The sequence below is a fragment of the Indicator indicator genome, chromosome 6 (genome assembly GCF_027791375.1).
Source record: "Indicator indicator isolate 239-I01 chromosome 6, UM_Iind_1.1, whole genome shotgun sequence".
NCBI lineage: Eukaryota > Metazoa > Chordata > Aves > Piciformes > Indicatoridae > Indicator > Indicator indicator.
In genome coordinates this window covers 6,146,698-6,167,351 of record NC_072015.1, presented here as the reverse complement: position 1 = coordinate 6,167,351, position 20,654 = coordinate 6,146,698, and the positions used below count along the sequence as shown (strand labels likewise).

Genomic DNA, 20,654 nt, shown 5'->3' with positions numbered 1-20,654 from the left:
ACCATCTCTCTCGTGTATGGACTTAAACTGATTCATGTTCCTTGAAGATATCCCACTCATATTGTTTATCAGATGGAAGCAGAATGTCAAGTATTAAAGCTCAGTCCAAAATTAATTGTTTCCCTTTCCAATTTCACCCACACACTACACCACAAGCTCATGAAAAAAAAAGCACAGCATCTCTACAAAAACCTGAATTCAGCAGCTTGTGCACATACCAGAGCACAATATAGCAAGGAGAGCATGAATTAACAAGTACTAAGAGTGTCAGAGATTAAGAAGGAAATGAATACACTGGCAGGGAGATGCCAGAATTCTTCAGCTTTGACAGGGTGCAAATTCTCCTCTGGAGTAGTAACATAAACATTGATCTCCCTCTGGAGTATGTCACCTTCGGTTTTTATGGGGCATTAAAGTCCAGCCCCTTGCCAGATTTAATTTCTCTAAACCAGAACAAAAAGACTGTCCTAAAGAATAGTCTAGGATCAAGGACATAGATCTAACTCAACAAAACAGACCTAATATGCAGTCACATGCTTTATACCCAGAGGATTCTGATCTTAACCTCAACTTCCAAAAAACAGAGGAAGAAAAATCATCTACTGAAAATGGCAAAAGGTCTGAAATTTTTTAACACAAACATCTACCTCTAGCACATAAAAAAGCTGAATATAGACAGTTGTGAGAATACAGTCATCTCCCAAATCCTCATCGTTTTCTGAGGTAGCTTGGCAAACTTGGCTTGCTAGTAAGACACAGCCACCACTGAAAAGTGTAAGTCCTCCAAAAAGCTTAGGAATGCTCAGCATTAAAAGGAGCAACACAGATAACTGCATCCAATGGCGAAGCAGCAGCAAATCAAAACCACTTTACTTAGCTTGAAAGTACTGATAAGAGTTGGAAAGAACATTGTAAGCTGCAAAAAGAGAATATGCAGAGAAATCAAGATCTCCACTTTGGCCTGTACCCCAAGATCTCCATCAGCACACAGCAATCAAAACACAACATTTCTTCTTCAGTCCTTACTGCAGAGATATGTCCTCAGTTTCTGGTCACCTAATCCTAAAGTAATTTATGATAGTGGTAGCAGGTGTGCAAGGAAGAATCCTGTAAGCTAAATATGTCTGGGGTGAAAAAGAAGGGGATGTGGTGGCAAAATAAAATAAAGTCAAGGCAGTTCTGCCAGCCTGTGCAGAAAAGAGAGTTTCTCCTCTTTTAGAATAAATAATATATAGATGGAAATATTCAAGTGAATCCCCTTCCTGTTGATAGGCTACCAAACTGCTGTTGTCTCCTCAAGTTCTTTGTTAGCTGTTTAATTAACTGGAATTTTCATAGTTTCTAATATCTATCCACTTGCACACCCTAACCTGCCAGAAAAAACACACATACAACTAAGCGTTTCTGCCATGAAAGCTCTGTGTTAAACACTCAAATAGCTCTTAGCATTCATTTAACTTTGTTATCTCCCTCACTTCTCTTGCATCCATCATAAGACTGAATACCTGCATCAAATGAAAGCAGCCACAGTGGGTGGAAACAGCAAATACCAAACACGTGCAAGTTTATCTTGGTCAGCTTCTAGAACTCCAGAAAACAAACAAAACCAACAAACAAAAAACCCACCACACCCCTACACATACAAACAAACCCCCAAACCAACAAGCGAAACCAAAATCCCCCAAACCCTCCAAACTAATTAAATTACATCAAATAACAACCAAACACACAAAATCAAAACAGATATGAGCAGCTGAACAAAGCTGAAGACAAGAACCTTCAGATGAGAGCCTAGATGGGCTTTGAATAGGTGACAGTGGCTTTGCCACCACGGTTGGCCACTATCAGATACTACAAATCAAAGCCCAAGGTTTAAGCTGGGCAGATCACAGCTACACATCTTCACCACACAACTGCTTTAAATAGTCCAACAGCTGCTTTATTGATTTGTATTGAAAATATTCACACTAACTTGAAAGCACATTTGGGCACAAGGCAAACCTTTTGCCTTTCACCACTGTCTCTCATTTTTAAACCCTCCTGACCACTGCCACTGTTTTTCTACCATATCCAGATAAAGCTCCTGAAACGCTTATCCAAAGAGCACTGTGCAACAGTTCATGTCATAAGACAGAAGCTTGCTGTAAGCTGGTCAAGAAAAGCAGTGAAGTGTCTGTATGAGAACTGGAGAGAGCAAAAAAGGCATCACAACAGATGAAGCAGTGCACAGAAATGAAAGGCAGGCAGGAATGCAGGTGCACAAAAAAAGGTTTAGGACTCAGCTTGGGAGTTTTCCCCATCAGCCCTAGCACACAGGAATTCTGTTTTTGCAGCATCTGGTAATGAGAAAGGAAGAGATTATCTGGCTGCCTCCTGTGGCACTCATCTTGCCAAGAAAATCCTCACCGTACAAGAGAAATCCTTGCTAATGTGATCAAGATGTGCATACTTTCAGTGCGATCAACAGACCCAGGTTTTGTGTTGGTCAGAGAAATATGTTTCATAGGCTAGTCCTCAGTTTCTCCTCATGTAGCAGTTCAAAATATAAAGTTAATTAAAAAGAAGACCAACAAAATATCCCTAAATTGTACTCTTCACCAAAGAATGGCATCTTCTCAGTGGTTTTTGAGGAATTAAGGCAGCAAAGCACCATTCATTGATTCACAAAATCACAGAATTGTCAGGGTTGGAAGGGACCACCCAGTTCCGATACCCCTGCCAGAGGCATGGATACCTCACACTAGACCACAGATGCTCAGAACCACATCCAGCCTGACCTTAAAAACCTCCAGGGATGGGGCTTCCACCACCTCCCTAGGCAACCTGTTCCAGTGTCTCACCACCCTCATGGTGAAGAACTTCTAACATTCAACCTGAATCTGCGCACTTCTAATTTTGCTCCATTCCCCCTCGTCCTATCACTCCTCTGGTTCTACCACTACCCAACATTCTAAAAAGTCCCTCAACATCTTTCTTGTAGGCCTCCTTAAGATACTGGAAGGCCACAATAAGGTCTCCTTGGAGCCTTCTCTTCTCCAGACTGAACAATCCCAACTCTCTCAGCCTGTCCTCATAAGAGAGGAGCTCCAGCCCTTCGATCATCATCATGACCCTTCTCTGGACACACTCCAGCACTTACATATCTTTCCTGTAACAGGGGCTCCAGAACTGGACTCAAGATGGGACCTCACCAGAGTGGAGTAGAGGAGGTGAGTCACCTCCCTCGACCTGCTAGCCAGGTTCTTCAATGAAGACAACAGAGTTTTCCCAGGTGTTTTTTTTTTTTTTTTTGCTGTTGTTAGGTTTGTTTGTTTTACTCATTGTTATTTGATTTGGGGTTTTTTGGTGAAAGCAATATTCTCTTTGTGCACCAACGAATCCATTTCTCTCCCTTTTTCAGATGTTCTAGATGTCAAAGACCACCACTGCTTGTTCTGAAGTTTGCCCAAGGCACTTCACACCCACTCCATCAAACGTTCAGGATTGGGAAGAAAAGTGTTTATAATTCACAGCATGAGACTTCATATCCAGACAGAATCTCATCTGTCAGTTGCACAGACTTGAGTACCTTTCCAAAAAAATAATCTAATCTTTGCAAGGCTGCAAAAGTAAATTAATTTTATGGAGAGATAAAGGTTATGAAAGGTAAAGTGGTTTGTCCAACATTATATGCCGGGTAGATCACGGCAGACTAAGGCAACTCAGTTCTCTCGGCACATCTGTCAGTATAGATTGTTCTTCCCAGGGAATATTTGAAGAAGAGAAGCATTTTACCTTTTTATTTAAAAAAAAAAAAAAAAAAAAGAGCCCCTGAACATCTTTCCCTGGCTCCAACCTACTTCTGTTGACGCTTAGCTACGGACAGATGCAAACATTTGAAAACAAAATAAAAAGGTTAAGTATTTCCTGTAGGACACTCCAAACTTAAAACTTGGACATTGTGCACTAATCTCCTGTTTTCCTCCAGTTACCACTTTTGCAGCAGTTGTAGTGGCACCAGCACAGGCAAGCCATTTGCAATCCACATCATCTAAACCAGTAAACAGGTAGGGCACAAGGGGAAAAACCCCATCCAAGGCAACTGTTTTTACTATTATTACAAGCAAGGAAGGCTGCAACAGTGTTGGCATGGTAGAATCGGTAAGCTCCTGTGATGGTACACGACTTTGTTGGTACCCAAGAAGACTTGGAAAACATATGCCCGGTACTGCCTGAAAGCTGAGAAGGGGATAATGTCCCAAAGCATGAACCACCCATTTAATACTACTATTCCACGTTTTCTAGTTTTATCTCTTCTCAGCATATTTTTTAGTAAACTCCTGGAAATCTACCCTCAGTCCTAATTTTGGCCTGAACTTGCTCCTTTTGGCATCACAGGAGAAAAAAAAAAACAACCAAACAAAACCCAAAACACACAAAACACAAACCAAGACCCTAAAAAGCTATCTAATATATTGTAGCTCAAACTTAAACATTTCTTTCCTTTCCAAGTTAACAGATAGGAATTTCAGCTTGAGACCTGTAAATAGCTTTTTGACATACTATTGCAACTTCTGGTAAAAAAATAAAGCCTTTTATGAGGTTCTCTTTATGAAGTTCATACAGTCTCCAATGTTCAGTAGCTGGAAAAGTCATCCACAAAACAATTACAGCTGCTGATTTGAAACTTCCTTGCCACAGGAAGAGGCTATGAAATTCACCACTTTGAAACAGAAATGGGCCAGATGATCACAATTATTACAGGCGTAACATTGCTAAGTTTCAATACTTTGACTGCACTTTTATGTAAAGTCTCAACTGAAACAGTGAATTGATTATCAGAAAAATTATTTTGATGTTAATTTCTTCCAATGATGGTACAGGCTTGAATGTGGACAGATATGCAATAATGTTAAAAAAAAGAATAAAAAAATAATCAAAGTACAAAAATTATTTTAAGGTTCTTTAAAACAAATCAAGGCTTTAAAGCAAATCAAATGTCATATTCATGTCCAGAATCAAAACCCTGTCCTAGTAAAGTTCACCTTCTGAAAGAATTTTTAACCTAAATGATAAATTCCTCAAGACATCACCTTTCAAGAGTAAATCAAGTTTAGAAACTAATCTCAACCACCAACCTAATTCTCCATCTCCTAATACTGCAAACCCAAGGAAATTTACACAGAGGTTCAAGACAGAATAAACAACAGTATAAAAGCAGAGGTTTCACAATACCCTTCATTGTGTGAAGAGCTGTAGCAGTGAGATCACCACTACTTCTGGTTCTCCAAGCTAAAGAGACCCGGGAGTTATGCGTTCTTTTTGTCACAGCTAGGAGCAGAAATAAAACCTCACAGCATACAATCTCACAGCCTGATGAATTATGCATGGGTTGAGCACTCAAAAATCCCATTACTATATGTGGAAGCGTAGAGGCGCAAGGAACACCGACATCAAGCAGGGCAAGCCCATCCACCATCCCCAGGCTCTGCTTCTGACCTCCCCCATCTCAGTCACAGCCACTTCACAGGGCATGTTCATACTCGGGAAGAAACATTATGAAGACTCTAAGACTAAAGGATCAGGGGCATACAAAACAAGAACCTGTCATTGTGTAAAGAGCAGACAGAAATAATTTTACTCCCCAAAGGAAGTAAAATAAAGACGCTCTCGTTGAATTGGAGAGAAATACAGAATTGTATTCAAAAATAGACAGGAAAATGCAGAATACACAAATTCTTAACACCTAACACATGCACAGGATACATGAGAACTCCCCAAAACCTTCCCCCAACCAGACTAAACCACAAGCCCCAGTGCTGCTTTTCTCCCTCCCACCACCTCCATTCCATTAGGCCTAAGTAGGCCAAGATTGCACAGGGAAAATTAGTCAGGCTTCTGAAGGCTACAAACAGGCCTCCTCCACCATGTTGCCAGGACAAGGACTCTCTATGGAGAGCTGAAAGGAGGGAGAAAAGAGACCGAGTTGGCCTTGCTGCTGGCTTATGAAGAGACAGGAGGATTATGGGATTGAGTAACAAAATTACAATATTCCTGTCCATCCCTGGACCTTTCTGGTCCTCCTGGAGGACTCAGCTCTGGTTTTTTTTTTCTTAAAGGCCTCAAAGCACCACAAAAAGCAGATTAAGCGGTGACACCAGCTAAATTAGTCACAAACATCTGAAAAGCATAAAGAAAAAAAATACAGAAAGCAAGGACAGTGGAGTAACTGTGATACTCTGACAGTCTTCTGCACAGATTTTCTTTTGTTTGACAGGTATAAATAAGTTCTAGCCTCTGACTGAAAGGAGGTAAAAAAAAAAACAACCCCAGCTTTCACACTCCATCAAACAAGCCTAAGAAATATTTAAAGAAGCTGCCACTAACTCATCTCAGTGTACACAGCAGAAAATAGCATGTTCTTCACTTTACAGATAGATTTCAAGAAGTAGGTGTTCAGCAGGAACTTGGTGGGGAAGAAGAAGTAACCATATAAGGCAACAAAAGTAGAAGAAAAAGAGTGTTTTGGTGGGTTAGGCAGACATCTTACCACACAAGGCTTGGCAACTTGACCAGTAGGGGAACCTCAGATAACCCTTTTGGCTAGGAAGTAACACACAAAGCAAGGTTCCTCACACCCAAGTGGAGAGTAAATTTCTTTATGTTTACCTGTCTGCTTTCAAAAGCAGGTTAGGTGGCAGTTCAAGGAGCTGGTTGTGTTGCACGTCCAGGACCTCCACTTGCATTCGCTCGAGCCGATCTGGTAGCCTTCCCAACATGTTATGTCCAGCCAGCAGCTTACGTAAACTGCTATTGTAAAACAACCTTAGGAAAAGAGAATTAAAGACAATGAGAGAAAAACCTAAACCAAAGAGTTGCTTTAAGTGTGATATTACAAGAAAGTGATTCAGCCAACTGATTAGCAGACATGGTATTAATTACGCACAGATCCAAGAATGTCTTCCCACTCGCCACCAACTTCTCAAAAAGGTTGTTCAGAGACAGGGAAGGAGGTTTATGGATGACTCAGGAGTGAAAGCAGTGAGACAAGGTTATCTTATTGCACTGTATAAAACATGAATATAGAAGCACGACAGTGAGGGAGGTAATTGCTAACAATGGCTGCAGAAAACTGCACATGTGGGATCCCCCTGGCTAATGGGAGAACTTCAGCAGTATAGGCGAAATCATTAGTCACCCCACAAATTTCATACTGGTTTATTCATCATGTGCTGACTCATAATCCAATGCATTTCCCTGCCCCCCATTTTCCTTTTCTGTTAATACCAGACTAACATAAAGCCCCCTTTTCCTGTTCTATAGTGAATGAAATTTATCTAATCGGCTTTACTTTCTTGAGCTTTTACAAACGATAGATGACCTAAAGTCCCATCCTCCTGCTCCATTTTTTGAGGGACTGGGGGAGAAGCAGAGGAGAAAAAGAGGACAATATAAAGACACAAGAACAAATTTCAAAAGCTAAAATTTGCAGTATAAACTACATAACAAGTTTAAAATCTGCACCTAACGACCACAAGAATGTATTGACTCTTGATTTTGAATGGGAAGCACTTTCAGCAAATTAAGAAAAAAAGATTATCTTCATCTGCCACCTGTCTTAGATTTCCACTACTGTACTGTTTAATCTGGCATGTCTGTGCCTCATGCTGACCTGTTTCAATCAAAGACTCTCAAATTACTCAGCATTAAAGCAAAAATCTTCCCTCTGTTGCAATGACCCAAATACACATAAAGAGCCTCCCTGCTCCTTTCCTACAATACATCAGGTCATCGGATTATTGTGCCAAAACAAGTACATTGAGTATTTCCCCCTTGACAGATACAGTCACGCTCTGTATCTGTATTCCAGTGTTAACAGTTATCTCAGTTGGCTGGATTGTCTGCATGATGACCCTGGATACAAAACAAGTCAGTCACATCATTCCAGAAGGCTTAACACAGGGTGAAAAGACTTACCATACAGTGATAAACAGATCTGTTACAGATTTGTCATTTAACCATTTTGGTTTCACTCTGTTTTTACTTGAAAATCACCCTCAGTTACAGAATTGCCTCTCTATATTATTTCCTTTCCTACTCACAGAATGTTCAGGGTTGGAAGGGACCTTGAAAGATCATTTAGTTCAAGCCACTCACCAGACTAGGGCTATCTAGAGTAGGTCACAGGAATGCATCCAAGTAGGTTTTGAAAGTCTCCAGAGAAGGAGACTCCACAAACTCCCTGGGCAGCCTGTTCCACAATTCTGTTACTCTCACCATGAAAACCTTTCTCCGTATGTTCATGTGTTTAAAGAGTCAAATGAACATAGTATCAATCACAATTTGTTTCAATTAGGTGCAACTTTCAGCCTTCCAGGAAACTGCTGGTCAGTCAAGGTTTGAGCATTTGTGTTTAGAGTTGCAAGTATCCTCCTAGGAGAGCCCTGCTCACTCAGTTCACAGGTTTTCAGAATGCTATTTTATGCAGAAAGAAAAGCACAGGTCAGTGCACAGCAACATTACTGCACTACCTGGGCACTAGTGTTTACCTGATACTCAACAGTAAGTCTATATGGTTGACCAGGTGCTTTTGAATCCAAATCCAAATTTCTCTCAAGTTTAATAGACATTAAAGCTTATGTTTTGAACTGGGCCTTAAGAGTGAGCTGACTTATTAGGAGCTAAGCTATCTAGACACATACTACAAAGATGCTTTCAAAGCATAGCTTTCAAAGATAAGCTGTTTCCTGAGGTTAATGATAAGATGGTGGGAGAGACAAGTGGGATGTTGACTGTACCCAGTTTCAGCTAATCATTAATCTCCCAAAGATATCCGGTGTGCCTTAATAATCCTTGCTGTTATGAAGTGCAAATGAAAGCCAAATGAACTTTTGCTCCCCTCACCTTCTGGGTAGGTGCAATTTCACTTTGCAAGAAAGAAACAAAGGGATTGATATTCTGCATGTTAGCCTGTCAGTTTGCTCTGTAGATCTCCTCAGTCTTTTCTCCCCACATTCCTGACATCTCTGACACTAAACCCTACAGTTCACACCACATAGCACATTCATCTGACCTAGATAAAAATGTACTTTTTGGTATCTGATGCTCATCCATCTTGTAGAGCTCTGTAAGGAAAATACTTACTAGCTCATCATATACTAGCTGTCTACAATCTTCAATGTCTCTGCACATCTCTGTACAATTTCACACTTTGTGCCCTGTATTTTCTGTTTCACAGCATCATTTGAAGTGTACAGAGCAGACAAGAGTGACAGCTCTCTTCCAGTGAAGCTAGGGACTTAAAAATTCTCAATACCAGCACCTGACCAGTACATTCAACTGCAAACAGGTCTCTCTAGGAAAAAAACAACTAATGAAAGTCATTCATTATTTAATCTCAACTCCTATTTTCCTTCCAGTTTTCCTATCATTTGTATTTATCAATTTTAAGTTTAGACTCTGGAAAATGTATTATCTTTGCTGTGAAGAGGACTGTTCTACTGCAGGAGTTCGGTCATTTGATGAGCATTTTACCTTTTCCTCTCAAACAGGGCTGTGAACTGGAGTCTCTAGGCACCACTGAAACCAAATTACAAGTTCTGGATCTCTAAACTGTCATGCAAAGTTATGGCTGTAAATATTTAATATTCGGCATTAAAAATGAAGGACTTCCTTGCCTGAATAGTCACATGAACAGCTTCAAAAACTCCACCTGAGTTCAAAGGCACTGCTTTCCCTACATGAAAGTAAGAGAAGAAAGGCTGGGTGGAAGCTTGAGGCATGACGACACTCCTCACGGTAAAAATAAAATCAAACAAGAGACAAAATGGGTCTGACAATCACTAGAACAAGCTAACCACTGAATCAGCAATTATTTTTGAATTGTTTATCCTGTTCCACATTGTGGAAGTAGTCTGCAAGACTCACCGGGCAGGCAGCTCACGTATCCGATTGTGGCCAACATCCAATACTTCCAGTTTCCTGCTGTCACACACCCACTCAGGCAGGTTTTCCAGGTGATTTCTATGAATAAAGTACACAAACAAGTGTAACTAAATGATAATTGAGATGTAAAGGCTATTAAGAATACAGCCTCAAGAGAGATACAGATACCTGCAGGAAATTTATCAGCCATATAATGTTTGCTATGAATTTGTATTACCCCTTCTTCTCTAAGGGCACTACCAGTGCAGTAAGGTCCTGAGCAAGAGGACAAGAAATGCATGAGCATTATTACCATCTCCCTAAATGTGCAGTCATGAAGAAAATGGGAAAAGCCACTTCCAAGATAATGGGGAAGAAGTATCAAAGTATAGAGGATGAAGAAATCTCTTCATGGAGAAGAATATTTGTGAGATACTCCTCAGAAGATACTCACAGTTGAAACATCATTAATTGTTATGATCACCCTCAACAGCTCAAGAGTGCTTTAAGCAGACTTCTTACTAAAAAAGATTGTCACTTCACACAGTCACAGAATGCATGGGGTTGGAAGAGACCTCGAAAGATCACCTAGTCAAATGCCCCTGCGGGGACATCCCTAACCAGATTAGGTTGCTCAGAGCCCCATCAAAGCTGACCTTGAATGTCTCTCGGGATGGGGGCCCCACCACCTCCCTGGGCAACCTGTTCCAGTGTCCTACCACTCACATATTACAGAACTTCTTCCTAATGCCCAATCCAAATCTACCCTTCTCCAGTTTAAAACCATTGCTTCTTGTCCTAGTGCTTCAGGCCCCTTCAGGCACTGGAAGGCCACTATTAGGTCTCCCCAGAGTCCTCTCCTCTCCAGGCTGAACAACACCAGGAGACCCATCCTGTCCTCACAGGAGAGGTGCCCCAGCCCTCCAATCATTTTTGTGGCCCTCCTCTGGAGTCTCTCCATCAAGTCCATATCCTTCTTTGAGTGTCCTGGAGCTGGACACAGCAGTCCAGGTGAAAATAAGCAATTTCTTAAATAACAGAGATGTTAAGCACACATATGAAGTGTCTTCCTCATGCAGTCCTTAAATTATGAAACACAGTCACCCACCGCTTTTTCCATTTCTTTCCTTACTATGCCTCCCTCATTGAGGTGAGATTTATGGACACATTCAAATGGCAACTGCAGACACCCCCCTGAAACAGCCAGGGCTGTGGAGAACAATGATAAGCTGCAGGAGCTGCTAAACTGCTGAGTAAATTATCAAACTGGCATTTATGCTGGGCTTGTGACACACATGTCCAGAAAACAACTTCTGTACATGTCTCATACTGGTGCACACTTGAATCCATGTTTTATCTCTGTAAGAGAAGGAATCTCTAAATCAGGGAAACCCTTATCCTTTAAAAGGCAAATTTGATTTTAGCATTGACTGGAAAAAAACAAGCAGTAAATCTGTAAAACAGAAACTGGGAAGAACTGGCCAGTACTCTTAAAATTAGCTTTCTCTTATCACAGAATAATACAATGTTGGGGGTGTGAGGGGACCTTGAACGATCATCCAGTCCAACCCCCCTGCAAGAGTAGGTCACACAGGAATGCATCCCAAGCAGGTTTTGACTGCCTCCAGAGAAGGAGACTACACAATCTTTTTGGGCAGCCTGCTCCAGTGCTCTGTCACCCTCACAGTGAAAAAGTTTTTCCTTATGTTCATATGGAACCTCCAACACTCCAGCTGGCACCCGCTGCCCCTTGTCCTGTCACTGCACATCACTGAGAAGAGCCTGGCTCTGTCCCTCCTTACACTCACCCATTACATATTTATAAACATGAATGAGGTCAGTCCTCAGTCTCCTCTTCTCCAAGCTAAAGAGACCCAGCTTCCCCAGCCCTTCCTCACAAGGGAGATGTTCCACTCTATCATCTTTGAGCCTCTGCACCAGACTGTCTCAAGCAGTTCCCTATCCTTCTTGAACTGAGGGGCCCAGAACTGGACACAATATTCCAGATGCAATTCTCAAGTTCCAATTGCTGCCTTCACTCCCTCCCAGTAAAATGTCATTTTTCCATGAGCCTCATTGATGTATATTGACACTCCCAAGAATAAACCATAATCTTACCTAGAAATATCCATGTAAGCCAGGCAATTAGGAACTGGATACACATCAAGGTGAACAAGTTCTAGAAGATAAAAAGGAAGTATAAAACCACAATGATAAATATTATCCAACTCCCCAATTATAATGATAAAAATTTGCACCTAAAGGGCTGTTCCCTGAGAGTTATTTTAGGCAGCTAATGCCCAGAGATTTCAGAACAAGTTAGCAACAAGTTCTGATGATGTGGACCTTTGTAAAGTGAGTTTTGTTTCTTCACTATGACTAAGTCTATTTGCTCTAATACACTGCACTTGCTATGACAGACACTGTAAAACTGATTAGAGGAGAAACCGAAGGAGTTGTAAACTTGCACAGCAAATATTCATTTTTTCCATTTTTGTTCCAAAGCTGTTACTTCACCTCTGCCAATCTCTGCCCAGAGCAGTCAGTCACAAACAAGCTCTGTTTTTTTCACTGGTTGTTAATGGTACAGACATGGGAAGTAAGATTCCCCATTCTGGAAGAGCAGAATCCTCCAGGTCATGACAACATCCAGAATATTTTTCAACACAAGCTTCCACATCCCTGTGGAGTTCCTGGTTTCAGGAAGTCTTACAAACCTTTCACAGCATCTCAACTACCACCAGCAATGTTATATATTGATTACTTCAATAGCATTTCATATCTTTAGACAGCTATGTTTAGCATCAAGGTTGAAACAAAACCAGCAGATACCTATACAGGCCTACAGAAAATCCACTGAAGTGTAACAAGCATCATGGTTCCTTTGGAAAACAAGACTAAAACAAGGTGGCTGAGGGTGCAAAGAGAGAATAGCCAGGAGAACCAGCAAGACCAAACAGGCAGTTGATTGCAAGATAGGGGCTGAGTTGGGTTCTCAGCTCACATTGCACAGCACATGCTCAGATTATGTTAACTTTTCTCAGCTACAAAGAGCTTGGCATGAATACTTAATTAAGGCACAAGCTTGGATATCATTAGGATGACAGCCTTTCAAAGGCAGTTCAGACTGTTCATCAAAATCACACAGCTCTCTGAGCTTTCATTTTGTTTATTCCATACTAAACTACTCCAAACAATTAAAAAAAAAAAAAAGGTGGTGAAAACTGAGTATTTTAAGCAGCTTCCAGAGATAGATCAAACAAATCCTATTCATGGAACACAGGAGTCATTCAACTGGAAAAGCCTGCATTATCTGTATTATTGAAAACAAAATAAATCACTTAATAGATTTTGCAGCTTTCTGGCCAGAGTAAGCAAGCTAGAGGTAGTAGCAAAAATAGGTATTGTTTTATTTTGTCTCATAAACAGACATGTATTCAAATGTCTCATCTCCAGGGAGAAGCAATAGATTCCTTATTTGCCTTAGTAAAGCAAAATATTACTACAACACATAGAATTGATAACTTCAAGATCCTTCCTTGCTGAGACAGAGAGGGATTTCAGCCCAAATTCTAAGATTTTCAGTTTTGAGACCTCCAGATCATTAGCCTGTTGTTAAGCTTGTTATAGTTTGAATATTATATGATAAATAAAAAGTTTTCCAGAGAATTCATGAATATTAGGGGTGGAACAATTCCCCAGAGGGGTTGGACAAGATACTACAAAAACATGCTTATCCCATCCTATTTGTCTGCAAACATTACATATTTGGAGTTACAGTGCATTCTTGATCGCTCTTTGCTGGTTTTCCCCTCTTTGCACCTTTCTGAATTTGCCTTTACCTTCCTCCACCAACTATTGCTTGGGTTATTGCAGTGGTGCAGTGAGAGAGGTAAGGCAATGTGGCCTTTGGTCTGCAGTGTATAGCAGGGTGTACAGGGCAGGTGTTGTGCTGCTGTTGAGTTATGTAGATATGTAAATACACTTTTATATATATTTATTACCTTCTATGCTTTTATATTTAGCTTGCTTTTGTAAAAAAATAATTTCATTTAACTTCCCAAATTCTGTGTAGTGTGGTAATTTACTCCTTGGGGTAAATTCCAGATTGCTGTGTGGTGCTAGAATCCAGACCACCACATATCTGAAAGCCAGTTTTGAAGCTCAGAACTGCTAGCAGCATGACGCAGCATGTGCGAAACCTTTTCATCCCAGGGTCATGTCAAGAGCCTCCCAATTCCCCCTGATTATATGCACCGCACTCCACAGGCATCCCATAGGGAACCAGGTACAAAGCCAGAAGCTGGATGACAGCACCACAGCTGCCCTGAAAAAATAAAGCACTTACCATTTGAGGAAGCATACAGTGCTTTGAGAAAATATCCACTGATCTTGAGGGTTACCAGTTGATTCCGTTCACAGTGTAACACTTCGACGTTGTTAAAAATCGTTGCGTCCAACTCCCCAAGCTTATTGTCTCTGAGATCCAGTTGGGTCACATGATGCAGAAAATCTATTTCAGCGGCCTCCAATCTCCTAATTGAATTCAATCTTGCAGACAAAAAGGAAGATTTTAAGCGTAGGTACACGGTACTTACAGATCAATGCTCAACTCTACAATCAGTTGCATTGGATTAAATTAGCACATCTCTGGGTTCTGATCAAGGCTGACTTCAAACGTTTTCCTCTTTGTTACCGTATTTTACATGCTGGATGCATTCACTCTGTTGTTCTACCCATTGTGACAAGGGAATGATAACGACTAGCTCCTTTCTAAACTACTCTGAAAACTACTGATAAAAAGCTCTGCATGAAGGTAAGTATTGATGTGATTGTGTCTATAAAAATAAATGACGACCTGGCTGTTAATTTGTGCCCAATAGTTTGGAAAAGAGCAAAACCTGTACAGGTCCTGCTGGCCTATCACACACACCTGCTGGCAAAGCATGGCAGAAGAGTAACCTACAGATATTGGAGTCTCCTGCCTCACTGAAAGGCCAAATTGAGATTTATGAATTCTGATATATATTCACCTCTCATGCTGCCATGTTCCACAGCAAGCAAATTCAGAGACCTGAAAATGGTTGGTGAAAGAAAAGAAAGCAAAACCCCAGGGGCACGTGGGCCTGTCAGATAAAGAGAACAGGTTTTATCACATCTTCACTGCAGTGCATTGAGGATGCCAATACTCAGCAACTTCCCCAGAAGTTACAACTGAATGCAATTATCTCTAGTAGTGTTTGAGACCACAGAGCACTCCAAAGAGGTCAGTTTCAAATTCCCAGCTCTGATTACAACACTAAAATCAGTATAGCAACATCTGCTGGCCCACTAAGCCTCCCTATGTGAGGATAAGGGCAAATACCTACAGTTCTGCTGGTTCTCCCAGTTTCAAAGAGATGCCCTCTATGTAACAGTTGTATTTTCAGAGTAGCTACATTTTACAGTTAGAAAAAAATGGGTGATTCTTCCCCTCCAAGACATGACCTACTTTTTTTGGTTTTAATTTATAAGCAGTGATTCCTTCTGATTTCAGTAAAGCAAAGCACTTCAACTGTACAGCAAGCAGAGTTTACAAACACATTTGACATTCACTATTCCAGGTAGAGGCACAAAGATCTCTCTTCAATGCTCGGGGCAGAAAGGATGTGGCAGACAACGAGAGGGCTGGAACTGCACCATGTTGGAACTCATGGCCAGCTCCACTACAGCATCCCTAATCTGAGGCCAATTTATTTATTTGCTTGAACAGACATACAAAACTAAAAAAGTACTTTTATCCCACCAAAATGCTTCAGAATTCATTCATTTTAGGTGTTTGGGTTTTTTTTTTAAACTTATGTTGGCTCCTCCTTGATGGCAAAGTCTGAGAGCTGCACAGCAGTATGGTACACTAAGCTTTAGACTGAATAACTTAAAGGTTCCAAAAATTCATCATTATTAGGACCAGGCTCTTAACTGGTCCAGGCTCTGAACTGAGCCTTGCCTAGCTGACTGTAGAAGCTAGCTTGCCCAAAACCACAAGAATAAAGAACTACCTCCTATTAGGATAAAGAATTACCTCATATTAGAGCCATTTGCAATAAGGATCTGTTTTGACTCCATCGAGGACGTTACTAAAAACATTTTATTCATTGTGGACTAAGCTCTTGACTTCACCAAGAAATACTAAAATCTCTGGTTTTGCCCTTTCACCTTCACTGCCCTCTTCTTCATCCCACACCTCTGTAACACTACAGACAAGCTTTTCAGGTCAGCAAAAAGAACTACACGAATCATCAGTGTCACAGACTGGTTTGCTTGATCTTTTGGTTTAATTTCCACACCCTCCCTCCCCCTCACCTTCCTCTAAATGCTACTTCTTCCTCAAAGAAGAATGTAAAGTCATGGCAAGTGCTGTGAGTTACAGGATTCCACCAGAAACATGATTCAATGGACAAACACGAGATTCATAGCCAGGGGCTATCCTGACAGCCAGGGAGAAACCATTTTATCATAGAATCATAGACTGGTCTAGGTTGGAAAGATCATCTAGGTTCAACCCCCAGCCACAGGCAGAGACACCACCTACTAGACCAAGTTGCTCAAGGCCACATCTAACCTAGCTTTGAACACTTCCAAGGTTGGAGCCTCCACAACTTCTCTGGGCAACCTGTTCCAGTGCCTCAATCCCCTTATGGGGAAGAATTTCTTCCTAATGTCCAATCTACATCTAGCTTCTTGTCCTGTCACCACACACCTTTGTAAAATGTCCCTCTCCAGCTATCCTGGAGGCCCCATTCAAATACTGCTATAAGGTCTCCTCAGAGCCTTCTCTTTTCCGGGCTAACAATTCCAACTCTCTCAGCCTGTCTTCATAGGAGTGGTGCTCCAGCCCTCTGATCATCCTTGTGGCCCTTCTCTGGGCACATTCCAGCATGTCCATATCCTTCTTGTAATAGGGGCTCCAGAACTGGACACAGTACTCCAGGTGGGGGTCTCACCAGAGCAGAGTAGAAAGGGAGAATCACCTCCCTCGACCTGCTGGGTATGCTTCTCTTGATGCAGCCCAGGATGTGATTGGCTTTCTGAGCTGCAAGTGCACACTGGTGGCTCATGTTGAGTTTCTCATCCACCAGCACCCCTAAGTCCTTGAAGGATGCCCTCAAGCCAGTAATTGCCCAGCTTATATCAATGCTTGGGATGGCCCCAACTCAGATGCAGGACCTTGCATTTGGTCTTGTTGAACCTCCTGAAGTTGTCATGGGCCCACCTCTCTGCGCTGTGAAGGACCCCAATCGCCTCCTCATTTCCAGCAGAATGCCCCATGACCTTGCCAGGCAGAGAGGTGAAGACTGACTTGCTTGTAAGTTATCCAGGTCTTCCTTTTTCCCTTTTTTGAAATCAAGGGTTGTTTCCACTTTCCCAGTCTGGGGGAACTTCACTACATTGCCATGGCTTTTCAAATATGATGGAAAACAGTGGGCAACTTCATCCACCAGTTCCCTCAGGATCCATGGATGGATCTTGTCAGTTCCCGTTAACTTGTGCAGCTTCAGATTCTTCAGGTGGTCTTGATCCTGACTTTTACTTATGGTGGATGTGTTTTCATTTTCCTAGTTCTTGCTTTTACTTTCTTCAATTGGGGTGGTCTGGTGAGAGCCCTTGCCAGTGAAGGCTGAGGCAAAACAGTTGTTAAGTACTTCAGCCTTCTCCTTATCACAGGTGATCTGGTCCCATGTTTCCTTCCAGAGAGGGCCCACATCTTCCCTAGTCTTTATCACTGACATACCCATAGAAACTTTTCTTGTTGCCCTTGATGTCTCTGGCCAGATTTCATTCTACCTGGGCTTTAGGTTGCCTGATCTGGTCTCAGGCTACCAAGAACTTCCCTGTAGTCCTCCCAGGAACCTGTTCTTGCTTCCACCTTCTGTAGGCCTCCTTTTTGTATTATCCATGCAGGCCATCTGGCACTTTTGCCTGCCTTGAGACACATTACTTTGGGCTTAGAGGAGGTAACCCTTCAGTATTACCAGCTTCCTTGGAACCCTCTCTCCTCCAGTGCTTTATCTGTGGTACTCTCCCTAGCAAATCTCTGAGGAGGCCAAAGTCTGCTTTTTTGCTGCTTAACTCTCCTTGTTGCCCCATAGGTCCTGAACTGCAGTGACCACTGCAGCCAAGGCTGCCCTTGAGTTTCATATTCTCCACCATCCCCTCCCTCGGTGAGAACAGGATCCAGTACAGCACCTTTCCTCATTGGCTCCTCAACATCAGTCATTTAGATCTGCTGATTTCAACATCCAATTATTTCAAAATACCTACCTTAGATCCACGTGTTTAATATGAGGCATCCTTTTTAGCACCTGTAGGTTCATGGTCTCCATGCAGTTTCCTGACATACATAGTTTATCCATGGCAGTCAGTTTCTCCAGCACCCCTGGAATGTCAGTGAATTCGTTGAAGGACAGACTCACGTAGCTGAGCTGAAGCATATGCTCTAATTCATCAGGAAGGGACTGGAGAAAGTTGCCATCCAGTAAAAATGTCTGCAAGCTATTAGAAGCCAGGGAGGGGAAGGGAGAGCAAAAGAAAAAAAAAGTGAGTGACCTGTTAAATCACATTTGCCTCTTATAAACACACAGATTTGTTTCAGTTACAGTGACATGAATCAAACAGAAGGGCAGAGGAAAGAAAAATGTTAAGCGGTAACATTTCAACATCTGCTGCAGAAGATATCGACCAAATAATAAAAAGCCTCAGGAGCTACGAGACATGGGCTCTGTTAGATAGTTGTACCATCAAAGACCTCTAGATCTGTGACTTGTGTGATGGCTGAAGCACAGAAGCAAGCAGGTTGAAAAGATGTTCACCGTGAAGGTGACCATCGTGTGAAATGCTGGGGAGTGGAAGTGCTTCAAGGCACAAAGTGTGCTTCCCCTCCATCCACAGTTCAGAACTCTTGCCATACAGATCTACACGGCAGTCTGCTCTGACAGAATCCAGTAAGTTTGAACCATTTCTCCAAGCAAGATTATGTACAGTCATGGAGCTGCTTGTTGCCTTTATTATCAAGGCTGTATACAGTAAGTTTTAAAAGTACTTGCTTGTGCATTTCGCCTACAACTGCTGGAACACTTCTGAGAGCGTTGCAGGACACGTTGAGTTCAGTCAGGGTTGGGATACTGCAGACTGCCACTGGGAAGTCTCCTAAATTATTATTGGAAAGGTTAAGGCTCTTCAACTTGGTGAATCTACAAGAAAAAACACATGGAACAGAAAGTAAATAAAGGAGACAAATAAATGGGGTATAAACCACATCAATCTGCCTTGCAATAAAGTAAGTTTGGTTATGTAAGTGCAAATCACAAATATTTTCAGTTTAGGTACCTGGAACAACCCATGGAACTGCTGGACACTCAAGTTCAACACCACTGGTAAGAGTTCATCCACGTTAAGGTGGCCTAGAGAAACCAGCCCTCCTGGACAACATACTACATATCCTTTCCTCTAAGAGGACACTTCATGAGACGTGTCATTTCTTCTGGGGCATCTCATTCTGTACTACATCATTGGTATTTTTCTCAACTCAATTCTTGCTAGTAAGACAGCCCTACTGGCACTGGTCACAAGGCGCAGGAAACTCTCAGCCTGTTTGAACAATGTATTTTTGTGGTGCAGCTCTGCTCCATTCACGTGAGTAGATACTGCCTTTCAACAACAAATTTTAATTATTAGAATAGGTTGGTTTGAGCACAACTGGGAAATGTGAATTAAAAGCAGATTTTAGCAAGTCTTCTGTAGTGCCAGAAGCAAATTCTTAAGCACTCACAGAATCACTACGGTTGGAAAAGACCTTTAAGGTCATCAAGTCCAACCACTATCTAACTCTACTGGGGCCACTACACCACCATATCCTTGAGCACCTAGATGGCTTTTAAATACATCCAGGGATGAAAATTCCCTGGGCAGTCTGTTACAGTCTTTGATAACCCTTTTCGTATAGAAGTTTTTTCCTAATAGCTAACCTAAGCTTCCCCTGGCATATCTTGATACCATTTCGTTTTGTCCAATCAGTTGTGACTTGGGAGAAGAGACCAAGAACCCACCTCTCTACAACCTCCTTTCAGGTAGTTGTAGAGAGTGATGAGGTTTCCTCTCAGCCTCCTTCAGATTAAACTCCAGCTCCCTCACCTGTTCCTCATAAGACTTATTCTCAAGATCCTTTGCCAGCTTTTGTGCCCTTCTCTGAACCTGCTCCAGCACTTTGATGTCTCTTATACTGCGGCACCCAAAATTTAACACAGTACTCAAGGTGCAGCCTCAGCAGGGCTGAGTGATTGCTTAAATATGATGCTGAAGCCCATAGAAAGTTCAAAATTGTCCTTGACTTGCCATGAACCTCTTGTAAGCCCTTTGATTTATCACATCATCCAACAAAGCAACTTGCATGTGCCTGCCTTATTAAAGATGACTAAGATCATTCAAACAAAAAACCCATGAAAGGGACAATCCGATTATCCAGCCTGCATGTTCAGCAACATTATGATGGTTGCCTAACAACCTCTGGGAGGTATGCCTGAAGGGGAGTAAAGGATGAATTAAAAGATCTGAGTCAGGTTCTGATAGATAGGAGGAAGTTTTTTTTCTGGCATGGTTTACATCAGGACATATTATTTAGACTTCATTTTCCCTTTGTTAAGGCCCAAGTGCTTTATTTGTGCGAGCAGGCTTTCACACTGCATCTATGAACACTGCTATTCCACACGAAAGTA

The 20,654-nt window shown here is 41.8% G+C and overlaps 1 protein-coding gene across 1 annotated transcript in view; it reads right to left on the bottom strand.

Moving 5' to 3' along the window:
* The window catches only part of PHLPP1 (PH domain and leucine rich repeat protein phosphatase 1), a 146,931-nt gene that overhangs the window by 22,287 nt on the left and 103,990 nt on the right, over nt 1-20,654 (bottom strand). The window contains exons 7-12 of the mRNA XM_054381951.1: nt 18,987-19,133; nt 18,205-18,435; nt 14,252-14,454; nt 12,022-12,082; nt 9,907-10,002; nt 6,649-6,804 (exon numbers count right to left, since the gene is read on the bottom strand). Of these exons, the coding sequence (XP_054237926.1) occupies nt 6,649-6,804; nt 9,907-10,002; nt 12,022-12,082; nt 14,252-14,454; nt 18,205-18,435; nt 18,987-19,133 (894 nt within the window). The remainder of the gene's footprint in view (nt 1-6,648; nt 6,805-9,906; nt 10,003-12,021; nt 12,083-14,251; nt 14,455-18,204; nt 18,436-18,986; nt 19,134-20,654) is intronic.